Source organism: Heteronotia binoei, chromosome 21, assembly GCF_032191835.1.
Source record: "Heteronotia binoei isolate CCM8104 ecotype False Entrance Well chromosome 21, APGP_CSIRO_Hbin_v1, whole genome shotgun sequence".
Lineage (NCBI taxonomy): Eukaryota > Metazoa > Chordata > Lepidosauria > Squamata > Gekkonidae > Heteronotia > Heteronotia binoei.
In genome coordinates, this window is record NC_083243.1 from 25,766,455 (window position 1) to 25,783,286 (window position 16,832).

The window sequence follows — 16,832 nt, forward strand, 5'->3', positions numbered from 1 at the left end:
ACTCCCACACTTTACCGTATGATACTTTCTGTGGCCACTACTGAGATGAGCCCCAGCAAAAAGGTTCCAGATCTGTCTGTATTAGCCAAAACCTACGCAAGATGGGTAGCTCTGTTTGTACCAGTAGAAAAGAGTAAGAGTCCTGTAGCACCTTAAAGACTAACAACATGTGTGGTGTATGGTAGAAACTTCCATGAAGAAGTGAGCCATGACTCACAAAAGCTCCAACCCTACCACAAATTTTAATAGTCTTTAGGGTGCTACCAGACTCTTACTCTGTTCTACACCAAAAGGGGCAAGTCACTGTTTCTCCCCCTGGCTCACAGCCCCTCATGCCACATCACTTCCTATTCCAGCAATTCCTGACCTTCAGGAGAGAAGGGGGAGCAAAGCCCCCTGGTGTACGCGAAGAAGAGTGTTTTTGGACCCAAGCCTTGATATGAATAGATTTTTGATCAGTCTGATTACTGTATTTGTGAAGGGGGGGGAGTTTGTGTGTATGTGGGTTTTTTGTTTGTTTTGATTTCCCTGTAGCGTAAGCCTTGATTTAGCTGTCATCTAAAGCTACATTGGTTTGGCAGACACCTTGGCATCCTGTCCCTTTCTAACACACTGTGGACTATATACGACAGGTTACTTCACAGGGAACATGGTACCGGTAGTGTGGAGATTTTTTGTCCGCATTAATCCTTCCTAGTCCTATCCCAGATTTTTATTTTTTTGTAATCTGGCATAGATCCCTAATAAAAGTGGACTTGTTCTCTCTCCTTAATCATATCCACTTTTGCTTCCTGACCACAAATGATAGCTCTATCAAAATTATTGTAACAGCGCCGGGAAGGGGGGGTGGAATTGGTTGTTTTTTGTAGTTTCATCATGCACTAGGAAGGGTTTTTAAATCAGCCATTGCTTATTTTTATTATGACTTTGGAAAGAGACCATGGTGCTGACACCAGAGTGATTCCATGTTGCTTTAGAACTGTTCCTCATGGCTTCTTCTCTCCCTTCAGTTTACGGGAAGCCTGTTGTACAATCTGGTTCGACTTCTCCTTCGCCGTTGCCATTCCTTCATGGATTTTTACCAGCCAACGCATCACAGCCTCAGCCCCCGAGCGACTGTAGTGAAAAGGAGCAGGAGGTGGAAAATGCCCCGCCCTCTGGGGATAACAGCAATGTGGAAAACATTCCCCGCCCCCTCAGCCCCACAAAACTGACACCCATTGTCCATTCCCCCCTGCGCTACCAAAGCGACGCTGACCTGGAGGCTCTGAGGAGGAAACTGGCCAATGCCCCCAGGCCTCTGAAAAAGCGAAGCTCCATCACTGAGCCAGAAGGCCCCAGCGGACCCAACATACAGAAGCTCCTGTATCAGCGTTTTAACACCCTGGCAGGGGGAATCGAAGGGGCCCCTTTTTATCAGCCGGGCAGCTCGCAGGACTTCATAGGCACGCTGGCAGACGTCGACAACGGAAATGCCAACACCAACGGCAACATCGAGGAGCCCATTCCTGCGCCACCCACGGCTCCCCTCCCTGACGAGCCTTCGTCCGATGCCAATGACAACGAGCTTCCTTGTCCTGCAACGGAGGAACTGATCAGTGCAGAAACCACGACGCAGTCGCCCGAAACGACGGAAGATGATAACAACAACAATCTTGCCGTGGTCCCCCCCGTGGAGCGCCCCCCAAGTCCCACCCCCGAAGGCAACACCCCAGTAGAAGAGGAAGTGCAGCTACCCCCTGCTCCTCCTCCTCCTCCTCCACTTCCTGTGGTAAGTTACTTCTGAGAGCAGGTGGAGGTTTTGATTAGAAAGGCAGCTGAATGGGTTCCACACTTTACTGAGCACTCTGGCAAAGTCTCAGTTCCTCTTTGGCATGTATGCTTTAGTCCAGGGGTGTTAAACATGCGGCCCGAGGACTGAACCAGGCCCCCGAGGAACTGGCTGTCATCTGCTTCATTCTCTCTCTCTCTTGCTGTCTTCTGCATCACAGCTTGCTTTGCCAGGCTTGCTCAATCACACAGGAGCTATAGAGCAAAACCTCTATTTTCTCCATTGGCTGAGGCTCCTCCCTTGAGGAGGAAGGGGGCAGCGATCGATCTTGCTTTGCCAGGCTCTCTCAATCACACAGCAGAGCTACTGTGCCAAGCCTCTTTTCCTTCTATTAGCTACGAAGGAAAGAACATAAGAGAACATAAGAGAAGCCATGTTGGATCAGGCCAACGGCCCATCAAGTCCAACACTCTGTGTCACACAGTGGCAAAAAATGTTATATACACACATACACTGTGGCTAATAGCCACTGATGGACCTGTGCTCCATACACTGTGGCTAATAGCCACTGATGGACCTGTGCTCCATACACTGTGGCTAATAGCCACTGATGGACCTGTGCTCCATATTTTTATCTAAACCCCTCTTGAAGGTGGCTATACTTGTGGCCGCCACCACCTCCTGTGGCAGTGAATTCCACATGTTAATCACCCTTTGGGTGAAGAAGTACTTCCTTTTATCCGTCTTAACCTGTCTGCTCAGCAATTTCATCGAATGCCCACGAGTTCTTTTAAGACCAACAAGTGCTGATGTTTTATGCATGTTTTAAGCTATTTTAAAAAAAAATTATTGTGTTTTTCTGTGTCCTCTGCAACCTAATCTTAAATAGGTACACACACGGCCTGGCCCAACATGGCCCGGCCTGTCAAGGTCTCATTTATGTCAGATGCGGCCCTCATAACAAATGAGTTTGACACCCCTGCTTTAATCCCTTTATACAGCAGTATCCCATACACAGCCCTTAGTACTCACCCATGCCCGGTCAAGCTGTGTGTAGGACAGAAGTATTACTGAGGCCAAGCCTTGGAGACAGGCAAGCATGGAATGGAAGAGGTCTGGAGAGCCTCACTCTTGGGAGGAGACGCAGCTGCTGGAAGGGCTGCACAGCTGAAGACAGCCCTGTGTGGCTGCCTGCCCGGTGCTTGGCAGTCTGCCATATTTCAGCATGTTCCTAGACAGACAGATGAAACAGGAAGCCTCTGAAGCTGCTTGAGAGCCCTGTTTGGCTCACAGGTTGTGCAGATCCACCTTCAAAAGCTTTGGTCTTGGGTTGTGCTTTGATCTGGGTGGGTGACTCCAGCAGTACTTGCATTAAGTCACTGAAGCAACAGGAGAGTAAGGAGGAAGAAAGGAGACGTTGGTGTGTATGGAAAAGAGTCACTCCAAGTACAGGAGAAATCCCCACTCTATATTTGTTTTGCCACTTATTTATATCCTCGTCTTTCTTTCCAACGGGAACCCAAAGTAGCTTAAATCAGTCTCCTCGCCTCAATTTTACCCCCCCAACAACCCTTTGAGGCAGGTTAGGCTGAGAGTGTGTGACTGGCCCAAGGTCACCGAGGAAGTTTCCATGGTAGAGTGGGGGATTTGAACACGGATCTCCCAGATTCTAGTGCAGTGCTTTAACCACTACATCATGCAGCCTCTCACACTGTTGCAGGTTGCAGTCAGAGTTCAGTTCTGGGTCTGAAAAGGTTGATGCTTGCTGCCATAACCCACTAGAACAGACCCTTTCAGTTGCGTTGAGGGAGTTGGGTGGAGGACTGGATGTGCCATGCCGTGAAGAAAAGCAGAAAACGGAGTTAGGCAGTGCTGATTTCCAATTATTATTGATTTTAGTTCCAGACAATAAGGCTTTAACCATCCTCACTTGCACTGAAACCTTGAGGCTATTATGCCACTGAAAAAAAAAAAATCTCTCCCCTTATTACTCAGGCCAAACGGACCAACCTGAAGAAACCCAACTCTGAGAGAACCGGTCACAGTTTGAGGGTCAAGTTCAACCCGCTGGCCCTCTTGCTGGATGCCTCCCTGGAAGGAGAGTTTGACTTGGTGCAAAGGATCATCTACGAGGTAGACTGACCGGTCTAGCTAGACTCTTGGGCTCTGTTGTAACCAGAAGGAAAGATTTAAGCTGAAGAAGCCCCTGTTGTTGTTGTTTGTTTGGCTTCAGGTGGACGACCCCAGCAAGCCCAATGATGAAGGAATCACCCCACTGCACAATGCGGTGTGTGCCGGCCATCACCACATAGTGAAGTTTCTGTTGGATTTTGGGGTCAATGTGAATGCAGCTGACAGTGACGGATGGTGAGAGCCCAGCGTACAGTGTTTTGTGTTGCAGTGGACACTTATATCCATGTTCTGCAACAAAAACTAGAGCCCTCATTATAGTATTTAGTGGTTGTGTTGGACGTGAGAACAAAGCCCTGTCCTATGCAGAGGGCTGGTTTTAAGCAGAGTGGTAAAACTGCAGTACTTTAGTCCAAGCTCTCTGCTCACAACCTGAGTTTGATCCCAGTGGAAGCTGTGTTCTGGTAGCTGGCTCAAGGTTGACTCAGCCTTCCACCCTTCCGAGGTTGGTAAAACGAGTACCCAGCTTGCTGGGGGGAAAGTGTAGATGACTGGGGAAGGCAATAGCAAACCACCCCATAAAAAAGTCTGCTGTGAAAACGTCGGATGTGATGTCACCCCAGAGTTGGAAACGACTGGTGCTTGCACAGGGGAATACCTTTACCTTTTTGTGGCTCTCCCCAGCCAATCAAACAGCTGCTTTTAGAAAAGCACTCCCATCTTGCAGACTAATGACAGTGCTTCCAGAAACAGCAAGAATTCACCCGTTGGCTTGCCCTTCACGCCACCGAGAGTGAAAATATCCCGCCTTGCGTTGAGCCTTATGTATCTGATTTATTTCAGGACTCCATTACACTGTGCAGCATCTTGCAACAGCGTCCACCTCTGTAAGCTCCTTGTTGAGTCTGGAGCAGCCATTTTTGCTTCCACTATAAGCGACATAGAAACGGCGGCAGACAAATGCGAGGAGATGGAAGAGGGTTACATCCAGTGCTCCCAGTTTCTGTATGGTAAGTTACAAGAGCAGATACAGGTTTGGGTCAAAGTTTCAGATCTTGGGTTTTGAACACAGCTATCTCAAGTGACTTGCGGGGTCTACACAGTGTTTTTGGCAGCTGTTTCAGACTTACAAATTTCGACATGCGACACTATGGTTGTAGAGGCACACGGTGGAAAATGCTGTCAAGTCACATCTGACTTAGGGCATCCCCTGGTGGGGTTTTCAAGGCTAGAGACATTCAGAGGTGGCTTGCCATTGCCTGCCTCTGCGTCGTGACCATGGTATTCCTTGGAGGTCTCCCATCCACATACTGGCCGGGGCTGACCCTGCTTAGCTTCCAAGTTCAGGCAAGCCTGGGCTAAGAGGTACATGAGGGCATTAAAGCGCAGAATTGGAAGAGGAATAAGACGGAGCTCTTCCACCAAGCTTTTAATCTACTGGGTGTCCTCTAAAACCTTCCCCCGGCCCTTTACTCTCCATGTGCTTGAGCTGGGTCAAGGGGTCTGAGTGACAGCCTTAAGTGGTGTCAGTGACCTGAAGCTGTGCTAAATGGTGTTAATTAGCTGAAGTTGTACCAACTGCTGAACTATGTGTGGCCTCAGGCTGCACCATTGTTGGAGTTATGGTTTTCTTATTTTAATCAGTACGTATTATGTTTATGAGATACCTTAGATTTATTAGGGTTTGTAGAATCTTTCGGGCTCAAGTGCCGTGTTCTACTGGAGAAAGTTTTCCTTCCAGACGTTTCGTTCTCAGCTGCGGAGAACATCCTCAGTGGCGTTGCAGCCGGAGCAGGTGCTCTGACCTTGGCTGCTGTGCATTGAGTGAGGCCAGGGCTGCTGGAGAGCTGCTATTTCTAGGCTGGAGGGGGTGTGGTGAAAGGGCAATTGGTTTGTGGATGTGCCCATTGTTTGGTGGGGCTTCCTGGAAGGGTAGTGATAAGGAAACTGGCTGTTGAATGTGACCATTGTTCTGTGTTAATTGCTGGGAGGGTTGGAAGGGGTGTGAAGATAAGGAAGATGGTTGTTGACTGTGCTGATTGTTCTGTGGAATGTGCTGGGTATTCAGAGACTTTCTGCAATTTCATCACACGCCCTCCAGCCTAGAAATAACAGCTCTCCAGCAGCCCTGGCCCCACTCAATGCACAGCAGCCAAGAAGGTCAGAGCGCCTGCTCTGGCTGCAACGCCACTGAGGATGTTCTCCGCAGCTGAGAACGAAACGTCTGGAAGGAAAACTTTCTCCAGTAGAACACAGCACTTGAGCCCGAAAGATTCTACAAACCCTAATGATGTTACCAGTCATGAAAACCTGAAATCTTTGATACCTTAAATTTGTTGTTTTATTTATTGTTATTGCAATGTTGTAAGCCGCCCCGAGCCTGCTTGCAGAATAGAGCGGGGTATAAATCCCAAATTAAAAATGAATTATTTTGCCCAATTATGTAATAGTGAAAAAAAGGGGATTAACCCCCCCCCCCAAGTGACTGCAGATTGCAGTTTCGGGAACCTCCATAGCTGTTGACTCTTAAGAGCTCTGGCTGTCATGACTCCAGCTACTCAGAAGTTTTACAAAAGCTGTCAGCTTGTGAGGCTTAGGGATAGATTGTTGTTGGTTCAGCAGAGCAGGTTTGGTCACTGTTTGTGGATATCAACGTTGGGCGTATATAGGAGAAACAATCAGTGGGAGAAAGTGGACACATGACAAAATATTTCACTGTCCACTGTTCTCCAATTTAACCTTTTCTACCTTGGACCAGAGAAACAGCAGTTGACGTAATGGTGAAAGCCCCGTCACTAGACTTAGGGGAGAGTGAATTCTTCTCATCAGCAACAATGGGAGTAATTTCTAGGCCCCAAAAGTACACTTTGGCTACCTTGGAAGGGTGCTTTCCATTCGAGTGAAGTTGCATGTACCATTTCTAGTGGTCAAGGAGGTCACGGCCTCTGGAACAAGGGCCAAGCTCACACCACTATAGTGTAGATGGATTTTTCCAACTGGGGCACCAGCTTCTGAACCTAAATGACTGCACAGAGCCGGTTGCTTCCAGGAGACAAGGACATCTTCACTTGTTTCAGTTTCTTCCTATGTACTATCAAAAAAAAAAGTCTACTTCATATTATTACTTGAGCAGAGAGCTCACGGTGGGTTTATAGCTGGGCGTAGCAAACATACATGCCAGCATGCTCTGTTAGTCACATATTAGTCACATGAAGGGCGGGAAAACAAGAGACTGCCTTCATCTACCTGAACCCAGCTCTCACAGAACCCATTCTGATTACTGTGGTTGGATTTAATGGGATTTCATAAGCTTTATATGGCCTGCCTTTGGAAATGAACCCCCAGTCACACGAGATAGCTCAAGCTGCTGTGTTGTGCTCCCAACTGATGGTTATTGTTTAGCTGTCATCTTGGGGAAAAAAGCTTGCCTTCCCACTTTCTTTTTGGAAACAGGTGTACAAGAGAAGCTGGGAGTGATGAACAAAGGGGTAGTGTACGCGTTGTGGGATTACGACGCTCAGAACAACGACGAGCTGTCCTTCCACGAAGGAGATGCCATTACCATTCTAAGACGCAAAGACGATAACGAGACAGACTGGTGGTGGGCTCGGCTCAATGACAAAGAAGGCTATGTGCCTAAAAATATCTTGGGGGTAAGTGTAACAGCACTTGTATATTGTGCTCTGGCTAAATGAAACGCTTTTCAGAAAGTGTCAGCTAACAATAGGAATCTCTGGGAATTTTTTTGCTTTTAAACAGAGGAAGTTACTAATAGCCCCCTGTCCTTTGCCTCTCCCTCTGATAGCCAAGAGCACTCCCCTCCCCCCTCCTCACAAAGAGAGAGTTGAAACTGTAAGTCCCAGGATTTAAGTAGTTCAGTGTACATCTAGGTTCACTTCCTGACCATATTGGTCACAGGCAGGTCTTCTCCCACAGACAATGGAATAGATCAGCATGGTTTCCCTCCTACCCCTCCTACCCCTCTCCCCATCAGATTGAAGCAGTACAATATTGGGAGAACTGTACCATGTTGCTTTTCCTGCACCTTTGAAGATGCATGGGATGATAATGGGTGCATTTTTTAAAAAAATGTGCTGCTTTTCTTACGTTTTTACTTGTACTAAGTGGTAGTGTCTATAACAATTGCCATGCACTTTCAGAGACAAGTGCAGTTTTCAAATCGTTCATCGTTTTCCTCTCATCTGCAATAAGAAATAACACCCAGAAACAAAAAAATATCTTTTTGAATGTAGAAGTGAGGAAACTGCAGGATCATATTTATGATGATGATATTGGATTTATATCCCGCCCTCCGCTCCGAAGAGTCTCAGAGTGGCTCACAATCTCCTTCACCTTCCTCCCCCACAACAGACACCCTGTGAGGTGGGTGGGGCTGGAGAGGACTCTCACAGCAGCTGCCCTTTCAAGGACAACCTCTGCCAGAGCTATGGCTGACCCAAGGCCATGCTAGCAGGTGCAAGTGGAGGAGTGGGGAATCAAACCCGGTTCTCCCAGATAAGAGTCCGCACACTTAACCACTACACCAAACTGGCTCTCCACTTGGGGTTAAGATAAGCATGCAAGCTTTCCTTTTTTCACTGTACAAAAAAAAAATATTGGAACGCTTTTGAAAAATATAACTGGTTGAGGGAGGTTTGGGAAGGAAGTGGCTCTGTGGTAGAGCATCTACTTGGTAAGCAGAAGGTCCCAGGTTCAATCACTTTCCTAAGATCCAAAGACTTGTTATTTTTTAAAAAGCAATTGGACCTTGTCTGCATTAGGTTTTAATTGAGGCTTGGAATAGATTAAAACAGGGGCAGCATCCATCTGCTTTGGAATTTCCTGGGCTAGGAGCTTCAAGCCTTCAGGCCCTTGAAAGTGAGCTGGTAGCTGTTATGCGAAGTAGCCTGCTAAAATCAGTCCTGCATTTTTTTTTTTATAGCAAGACTGATTTGATTTCCCTGCTGTTAGACAGTCGGGCAACAAATATGTTATCCAGTGCATCTGTAACTACTGCTTGGGTACAGGAACTAGGCTGTCTTAGCTCTAAAGCACAACACTCTTGACCAGAGGCTTGCCAAAGGCTAGGTTTGCAAAGTAAAGACTCCTGCTTTATCAAGTATTGTAGCTTGTTACCGCCTTAGACTTAAGTGATTCTTAGTTGAAGCTTTAAGCTAGCCTCAAGACAGGAGTTATCAGAAGAGAGCCAGTTTTGCCCCATTTCCACTGCAACCCTGTCCCCTTCTTGTCCACAAAGTTCTCTTTAACTATATCTTTTTTTGAAAACAAGTGGGAAGTTTCTGCTTCAAACAAATCCAACATAGTATCTCACATACATTTCCATAATGAAGGGGTTAAGGTAGAAAAAATTAGTCCTGTTTGGTGTAGAGCAAGTTCGGTGTAGTGGTTAAGTGTGCGGACTCTTATCTGGGAGAAGCAGGTTTGATTTCCCACTCCTCCACTTACAGCTTCTGGAATGGCCTTGGGTTAGCCATAGCTCTCCTAGAGGTTGTCCTTGAAAGGGCAGCTGGTGTGAGAGCCCCCTCAGCCCCACCCATTTCACAGGGTGTCTGTTGTGGGGGGGAGAAGATGTAGGAGATTGTAAGCCACTCTGAGTCTCTGATTCAGAGAGAAGGGCGGGGTATAAATCTGCAGACTTCTTCCTGTACACCAGCCTACTGTACCATCCATTCGTCTGTTTTCTATGAAATAAACTAGTTCCAGTATAAAGCCTGAATTTAACTTTCGGTTTCATTTTATTGCAGTTATATCCAAGAATAAAGCCTAGGCAACGAACCCTTGCCTGAATTCTACCTTTGGCAGTGCAATATCTTGTTGGCAACTGGAAGACAGAAAGTATACACTGGAGACCTTTTCAGTCACATTTCACCAGGACAAAATAAAGCTATAGTTTTTAAAATGGTGCTCTTGTTCATATACTGGACAGCATTTGAGGTTTTCAATCTGCCGTTTGTAAGTGAGGTGTCTGCTCTATGTTAACTCACCCACTCCTTAGGGGAGGTACTCAGCACAGCCTGCAGCATTTCTTTTTGCCAGTCAAATTAAAGAGAACAAACTTACTTGTGCTAAATGTTAGAAAGGGGGGGGGGAACCTTTTGCGAAATGCAGATATGCTGTCTGATCTGTTCTAGTCCACAGTAACTATCCTGACATGTCAAGACCTTTTGCTATTAAAGTTGTCAGCTGAATGTTGAGTTTACTGTGTTTAAAATCCTTAAAAGAGCTTGGGGTGAGAGTTGACCACTGGGAGTCGCCCTCTAGTATCAAGAACTTATTGACAAAACAAAAGAAAGCATCAAAGCTGAATGGATTTTTCGTACACTACTCAAAACGGCACTTCTTCCTTCACCTGGATGGTTTTTTCCCCTTGATACTCCTGCTTATAAGCACCAATTTAAATTCCCCCGTATCCTGTTTTATACTTCTTTAACCCGCCACACCCTGAATTGCGTCTTCTGAACAAACCCACATTCAGATTTGAGGGACTTGTATGTTTATATGGAAGAAAAAGTGCAATAGTTGAAAAGGGGGTCAAGAGTAAGGTTATTTTTTAAAGAAAAAAATGCTAAAAAGGTTCGATTTAAGGACCTTTCGGTTTTAGGGAGGAGGTGAGCGAAGGGCAGGATAAAGGCCAGGCTGGTTGCGCAGCAGGCAGGGAAGGAGGAGGAGGAGGAGAGACTTGCAATGGTTAAAAGACAGCTTGCCGCTTGGGCTGGGACGGTGCCTGTGGTTCTTGGCAGCCCTGCATCTTAGTGCTAGGGTGAGTTATGCAATAACTTAAAAATCCACAATGTAGTTTCAAACGAGAGAGAGAGAAAAAAAGCACTTCATTGGAATATCAATTGTACATGCTTTTCTACACAGAAGTCTATTTTGAATTTCCCATTCAGCTGTAGCCACACGTTTTATAATTTCCTCCCAGTTCAACCAACGGTAGGGCCAATGGGCTGTATTTTCATGTCCATGTTGTGCATAATTTATATATCCACGGATGCAGTGCTGTAAGTTGCTTTATACCACTGTTTAGCATTAATTGTATATATTGTGGTGACGAGAAGTGAAAAAAGGGTATTATTGTAAAAGAATATTTGCTAAATGAATGTGAGCCTATGATACACTGCTTATCCAGTGTGCACAATAAACTACTGCTATGGTATGGTGGCGCTTGCGTGTGTGTGTTTTTAAATTCTTTGCAAGAGAGCGTTTGCAGAAGTGAGCCTGGGAAAGTGTATTTTGCAGATTTACACTGTGTTTCCTTAGAGGTCAACTTGCTAAAATTCTTCAGAAGTTCTGTGATATCAAGCACTGTTGGGGGCCATTTGAAGAGGGAGAGTTTGAAACTTTAAAGCAGCAAAATTCTTCCTGTCTTTAAAAGAAGGGTGAGATTCCCTGGAAGATGATGGTCCTTGGAAGATTTCCAAGATAATAAGTAGCCTACTGTGACCACAGTGAGACCCTACTGGATTGGCCCACCCAGTCCAGCATCCTGTCTCATAAAGTGGCCAATCAGTTCCTCTGGATGTCCAACAACAGGACATAGAGGCTGAGGCCTTCCCCTGATGTTGCTTCCTGGCTCTGGGATTCAGAGGTCGACTGCCTCTGAATGTGGAGGTTCAGTTCCCTTCTGTCACCATGGCTAGCAGGCACTGATATATCCTCTCTGAATCTAATTCCCTTTTGTGGCCCTCTCTGCATCCTCTGGCAGCAAATTCCGCATTGTAATCACTTGCCGTGTAAAAAAAAATCCTTTTATTTGTTCTGAATTTAGTGCCGTTCAGTTTCATTGAAAGCTCTCAAATGCTCGTATTTTGGGAGAGGGAGAAAAGTTGTCAATCCTGTTTATCCCGAACATAAATTTACAGACCTCTATCCTGTCCCCTCTTAGTCATCTCTTCTAAACTTGAAACTTGGGTGTGAGCACAATCTTCAACAGAGTGGCACAGTGCAAGATGCATTGCTCAGTAGAAAGTGTCTGGGGAATGTAATATGTTCGGAACATAGTGCATTACGTGATGTAACAGTATTTTATAATACTGTATGGATTTTAATTGTTTGTTGTGGTTTTATGCTGTGAGGCACCCTGAGCCTGCCTCACGGGGAGGGTGGGATATAAATCAAATAAAGTATAACATAAGAGAAGCCATGTTGGATCAGGCAAATTGCCCATCCAGTCCAACACTCACTGTCACACATCAGGAGGTCCATCAGTGGGGCCAGGACACTAGAAGCCTTCACCCTGTTTGCCCCCCCCCCCCAGCACCAAGAATACAGAGCATCATTGCCCCAGACAGAGTTCCAACAATACGCTGTGGCTAATAGCCACTGATGGACCTCTGCTCTATACGTTTATCCAACATATATAGTACCTGCATAAGGGTAACTACTGCTTTTAGCTTTCAGAGTCGAAGCTGTTGATTAGCACTCAGTGTGAAACCTAACGGCAGCTCCAGTTGGGTGATTAAACACGCTTAGCATTCACAACTTTAAATAGTTATTTAATCAGGTTTTATTAGCCAAACCTAGAATTACCACAAAAAGCATGAATATAAAACTTCAAAAAAATCAGTCTTGCTGGAAGCTTCATTCAAAAAGGTCAACTTTCACAGGACAATTTGTGGCATTTGGTTAAATCTTTTTTTTTTTTTAACAAGAGAAGTGTTTAATATGATACAAATCCCCCACCACAAGAAAGAGTGGCTTCTATAAAAGGACAACCTAAGGCAAGATTTCATAGATCATTTGGATGGGGGGGGGGGGGGAGAGAAACCTGAGATCTACACACCTGAAAAGCTATTCTTGGGAGCATCAACACATGAGTGTGTTTCCTTTTTATAATGAATTATACAGTATACATAATATGTACTACAAAAGTTGTGCTATACATTTAGCAGTAGTGCAGGTCACACTTCATTATACATATTAAGTGCAGACACGATTTTAACAAAATATAAAGTCATCGAGGCAAGGCTATATTTTAAAGCATTAATGAACTGTATACATATTGCACACTAAATAAGTGAATACTTATGGGTCGAATACTCACATTGTTATTGGCCAGGGCTCACATTAATGAACCACATTTAACAGGTAAGAACAGGGCAGAGTGGTTCCCTCTATTGCCAAGTGTTTATTACCATGTGAACTAGCGAGAAGTGAGATGTTTATTCTGAGAGCTCATCTTTTCCCCCCTCAAATTGAAAGTTGTTATTGGTCCCGAGACTCATAAAGAAGTTTTGCCGCCTGCAAGACCAAAAAAGGAGGGGGGGGGGGATGGAGAGAAAAAGAAAATGCAGTTCATTGAGTGATGGTGGTGCTTTAAGAATGCTTCAAAGGCAAAACTCCCCCCCCCCCGAATTTCTGATTACACTGAGCATTTCTTATATCCTCGATGCGCTAAATCTGCTAAGGAATGAAAGCAATCGGGATGTCTTCAAGGCAAGCCTATTATTGGCAAGCATTGCTAGAATAGTTTGACCTTAGACAAAAACAATCGTGATTTGTGGCTATATTCCTGGTACCCCAAAAACTAAAGTGCATACAGTACCAGGGATGTCAAACTCATTTGTTATGAGGGCTGTATCTGACATAAATGAGACCTTGTTGGGCCAGGCCATGTGTGTACCTATTTAAGATAAGGTAGCAGAGATATACATTTTATAAAGAACACAAACACAAATATATATTTTTTAAAAACTTAAAACGTTAGCACTCATTGGTCTTAAAGATGCTTTCTTTGTATTTCTCCCATGGGATCCAGGAAGCTGGGTAAAGGAAGCTCTGGCTCTTTCCTTCCTTCCCCAGGGGACGGGAGGGGTGGGGGGAGAAGAGCTTCAGCCAATAGGAAGAAGAGAGGCTCAGCTCTGCTGTGCAATTCAGAGAACCTGGCAAAGCAAGCTATTACTCTCCCCTTCCTCCCCAAGGGAGGAGCCTCAACCAATGGATAAGATAGAGCTTTTGCTCTGTAGCTCCTGTGCAATTGAGCATGCCTTGCTAAGCAAGCTGTTTTGTAGAAGGAAGCAAGATATAGGGAGAAGGAAGCAGGTGACAGCCAGTTGCTCGGGGGGGCTGGTAGGAGCCCTCCAGGGGCCTGATTCGGCCCCAAACTGCATGTTTAACACCTCTGGCATACACTATACCCACCCAACCCTGAGCTCTCAAGTAAGGGAGTTAATTTCCTGCCATTTTCTCTTTGCTCATCTTGCTACTTGGACAACTGGGGGCCGAACCATATGATACCATGTCCACCACAGGGACCTTGAGCCATCTGAAAACATTGGGGGGGGGAGTCTTTCATCCACCCACGCTGTAGTCTCCAGGAACTGGGTCCTTGTGGCAGTCTCAGGGGGAGGGAAGGGGACACAGTACTGTCTAGCTTGGCCCATGGAAGTTAACTGCAAGAAGGAATTATTCTATTTGTATTCAGACGTGGGGACTTTAGTTTTAGTTTCACCTAGTTTACCTTGTGCATGGCTGCCAGCCAGGTTGCTGATAGTTTCTTGTTAGAGTTGAAGTCTTCTCCAGCAGTGAATTTCAACTGTTTGAGTTCCTCTGATCCCGGCGCCTTGTACTGAAGGAGCATACCTATAGCACGAGTATTGCCTCCTACGGGAGAAATGTAATGAAAATAAAAGGGCTTAATGGTTTTGCTGGAACACTCACCACCAAGTTTAGTGTCCACGCTCTATGAGAGGATTCCAAGATCTTTATCATAATTTCTAGGTGAGCCCCAACACTTCCTTCCCAACCTCTGTCAGTAAGATAATCATGGGACACTGGATGTTTTATTAACCTGGCAGATAGAGTGAGGTTGAGTAGTGGTTATGGAGAAAACCACACTCAAGCAAGGATGCTATCTGATCTCCCAGCTCTAGCCACTTTCTACCTGTAGGCAATGGACTTCATGCCCTACAGAAAACATATCTTGCATTCTCATACCCCCATGAAAACACACTGGGGAAAGTATGTAGTGAAAAAAATTACACACTATATATCTCAATTTTTCTTATTTGTGCTTGGAATCTAGGGCCCTTACACCTGTTTGTGGTTTGGAAACACCACCACTCTATTCCACAGTAATAACAAAATGCCTAATTCCATACTAAGTGTGACATTTTCCGCAAGAGTTGAGACATTAGGAGGAGCTGGGCTCCCTAAGGACTGATTGGGGAAAGGCGCCATGCAAACAGTCCTATCCTACTGTCCTTCAGAGGCCTCGACCAGACCTCTGGTTCAAAACAACTGTGGCATTCTCAAACTGCCCCCCCTGCACCTGCCCCCAGACCAGAAATGTGAAATTCAGAATCTTGCAGATTTGAAGTCCTTAAAAAAACACTCTGCAAGTGGCAGTGAATTGCAAGAAGGCACTCTGTCAGACCAAGTAAACCAGATCTACACTGTTGAATCTCTCATTCCAAAGGCAGTGCTGTTTCAATAAGAAATGGAGGCCTTAGGAACTGTGAACTGCTGTGCAAGTGACAGTTTTCCCAAAACAACACATAATATGCAATGAATTACGCGAATTGTCCAATATACAATCATTAGACACTTCGTTTTCAGAGTTCTGAGTAGGGACGGACACGACCCTAAAAAAGGCGGTTCGGTTTGGAGCAGCCCCCGAACTCAGCAGGCCCAAACTGAAAAGTTTGATTCTCTTTCTCTCAACTCACCCTGGAAAGGGTGGGGATCACACAGGGAGGGGCTTCATTTAACACTTCCATTTTACTCACCCCCTTCGAGGCAGAAGGGAGCAAATCTGAAGGGTTAAATGGCCAGCTCCGTACAGCTGAACTGAACCAGCCAAAAGTCTGGCAAATATTCGGGGAATGTACCCTTCCCTGAACATTGGCTCCCGGGATCCGAATCAGCCCAAGTTCAGCCCGAATTCTGGTTTGTGAACCAGTTTGTGCCCATCCCTAGTTCCGAGTTCCCAGGGTGTGGGGCTGAAGCTCCCACCTGAAGTTCCCAGGGTGTGGGAACAGGCTGGAACTGAAAGATGAGACCCAAGAATAAACTGCACCTGTTGGATGCTACCACCGAACATCACATTCTGTGGGCCAAGACTATGGCCGCAGATCGTTTACAGGACACCAGTCTCAGAAGAACCACCATGCAGAGATCCAGCCCCAGAAGATAGATAAGCGCTGCATCTTTCTTTTTTGTCTTTAATAATAATAAAATTTTATTTATACCCCGCCCTCCCCACCGAGGCAGGCTCAGGGCGGCTTACAGGCGGCTTTATCAACTGATTAATTCAAACAGAAAACATTTGAATGAATTTTATCATCTTCCAAGTGGGTGGTGCTGGGAACACTGACAGTCCCAAGGCCTTCCTCGGTTTGCCTGTTGCTGAATATGAAGGCCTCATCTGACAGCAAGCAAAAGCAGGGGAAGGGCAGATTACGCAAGGCACACTGAACCAGAAAGACCAACGGGCGGGGAGGAAAGAGCAGATGGCATTTCCCACTGTCTGGTTTGCTTAGCAAGGAGAAAACGTTTGCAGAGTTTGGCCTGGTGAGAGCTCCTGAAAGCTGGAGTTGCATAATGCTTCCCAGTCTCTCTTGCAACTACCTGACACAGGGCTGGCTGCATTTGTGAAGGCCACATCAACAAGATGACCCAAGGTCATGGTTTCTTTCACTTCTCAATACCCTGCCGTGAAGCTCTGCTGCTTTCTGATAGCATTTCTCAAACTACAAACCTGCCAGAGCCAGCTTCTCAGGTGTGAATAAAAGTTAATTTACTACATGCCTGGCACATGTCAACAATTTTCTCCTGGCTCTAGGGCCTTCCGGTTATTTATCTATCATCCCACTTCCACACCCAGCTCCCTGCAGTATTTGCATTCCTTTGAGAGTGGCACGCACGGCTCTTCTCTTCCTCATTTTCTCCTCACAACCTGCAAGGAGGAAAT

General features: G+C 45.8%; 2 protein-coding genes across 11 annotated transcripts in view; one reads left to right on the forward strand and one right to left on the reverse strand.

Annotated features, from left to right (window-relative positions):
- PPP1R13B (protein phosphatase 1 regulatory subunit 13B) overlaps window positions 1-10,724 on the forward strand; it is an 88,973-nt gene extending 78,249 nt beyond the window's left edge. For 7 of the 9 annotated variants that reach the window (XM_060263122.1, XM_060263118.1, XM_060263114.1 and 4 more), the window contains 6 exons: window positions 1,011-1,771; window positions 3,767-3,904; window positions 4,005-4,138; window positions 4,745-4,911; window positions 7,355-7,554; window positions 9,667-10,724. In XM_060263122.1, coding sequence (XP_060119105.1) covers window positions 1,011-1,771; window positions 3,767-3,904; window positions 4,005-4,138; window positions 4,745-4,911; window positions 7,355-7,554; window positions 9,667-9,708 — 1,442 coding nt within the window. In that variant the 3' untranslated portion in view covers window positions 9,709-10,724. The remainder of the gene's footprint in view (window positions 1-1,010; window positions 1,772-3,766; window positions 3,905-4,004; window positions 4,139-4,744; window positions 4,912-7,354; window positions 7,555-9,666) is intronic. The other 2 variants (XM_060263115.1, XM_060263121.1) reach the window with 1 other exon arrangement.
- Window positions 10,725-12,396: 1,672 nt separating this feature from the next.
- The window catches only part of ZFYVE21 (zinc finger FYVE-type containing 21), a 35,396-nt gene continuing 30,960 nt past the window's right edge, over window positions 12,397-16,832 (reverse strand). For both annotated transcript variants that reach the window (XM_060263137.1, XM_060263136.1), the window contains 2 exons: window positions 14,382-14,524; window positions 12,397-13,162 (listed from right to left, as the gene is read on the reverse strand). In XM_060263137.1, coding sequence (XP_060119120.1) covers window positions 13,127-13,162; window positions 14,382-14,524 — 179 coding nt within the window. In that variant the 3' untranslated portion in view covers window positions 12,397-13,126. The remainder of the gene's footprint in view (window positions 13,163-14,381; window positions 14,525-16,832) is intronic.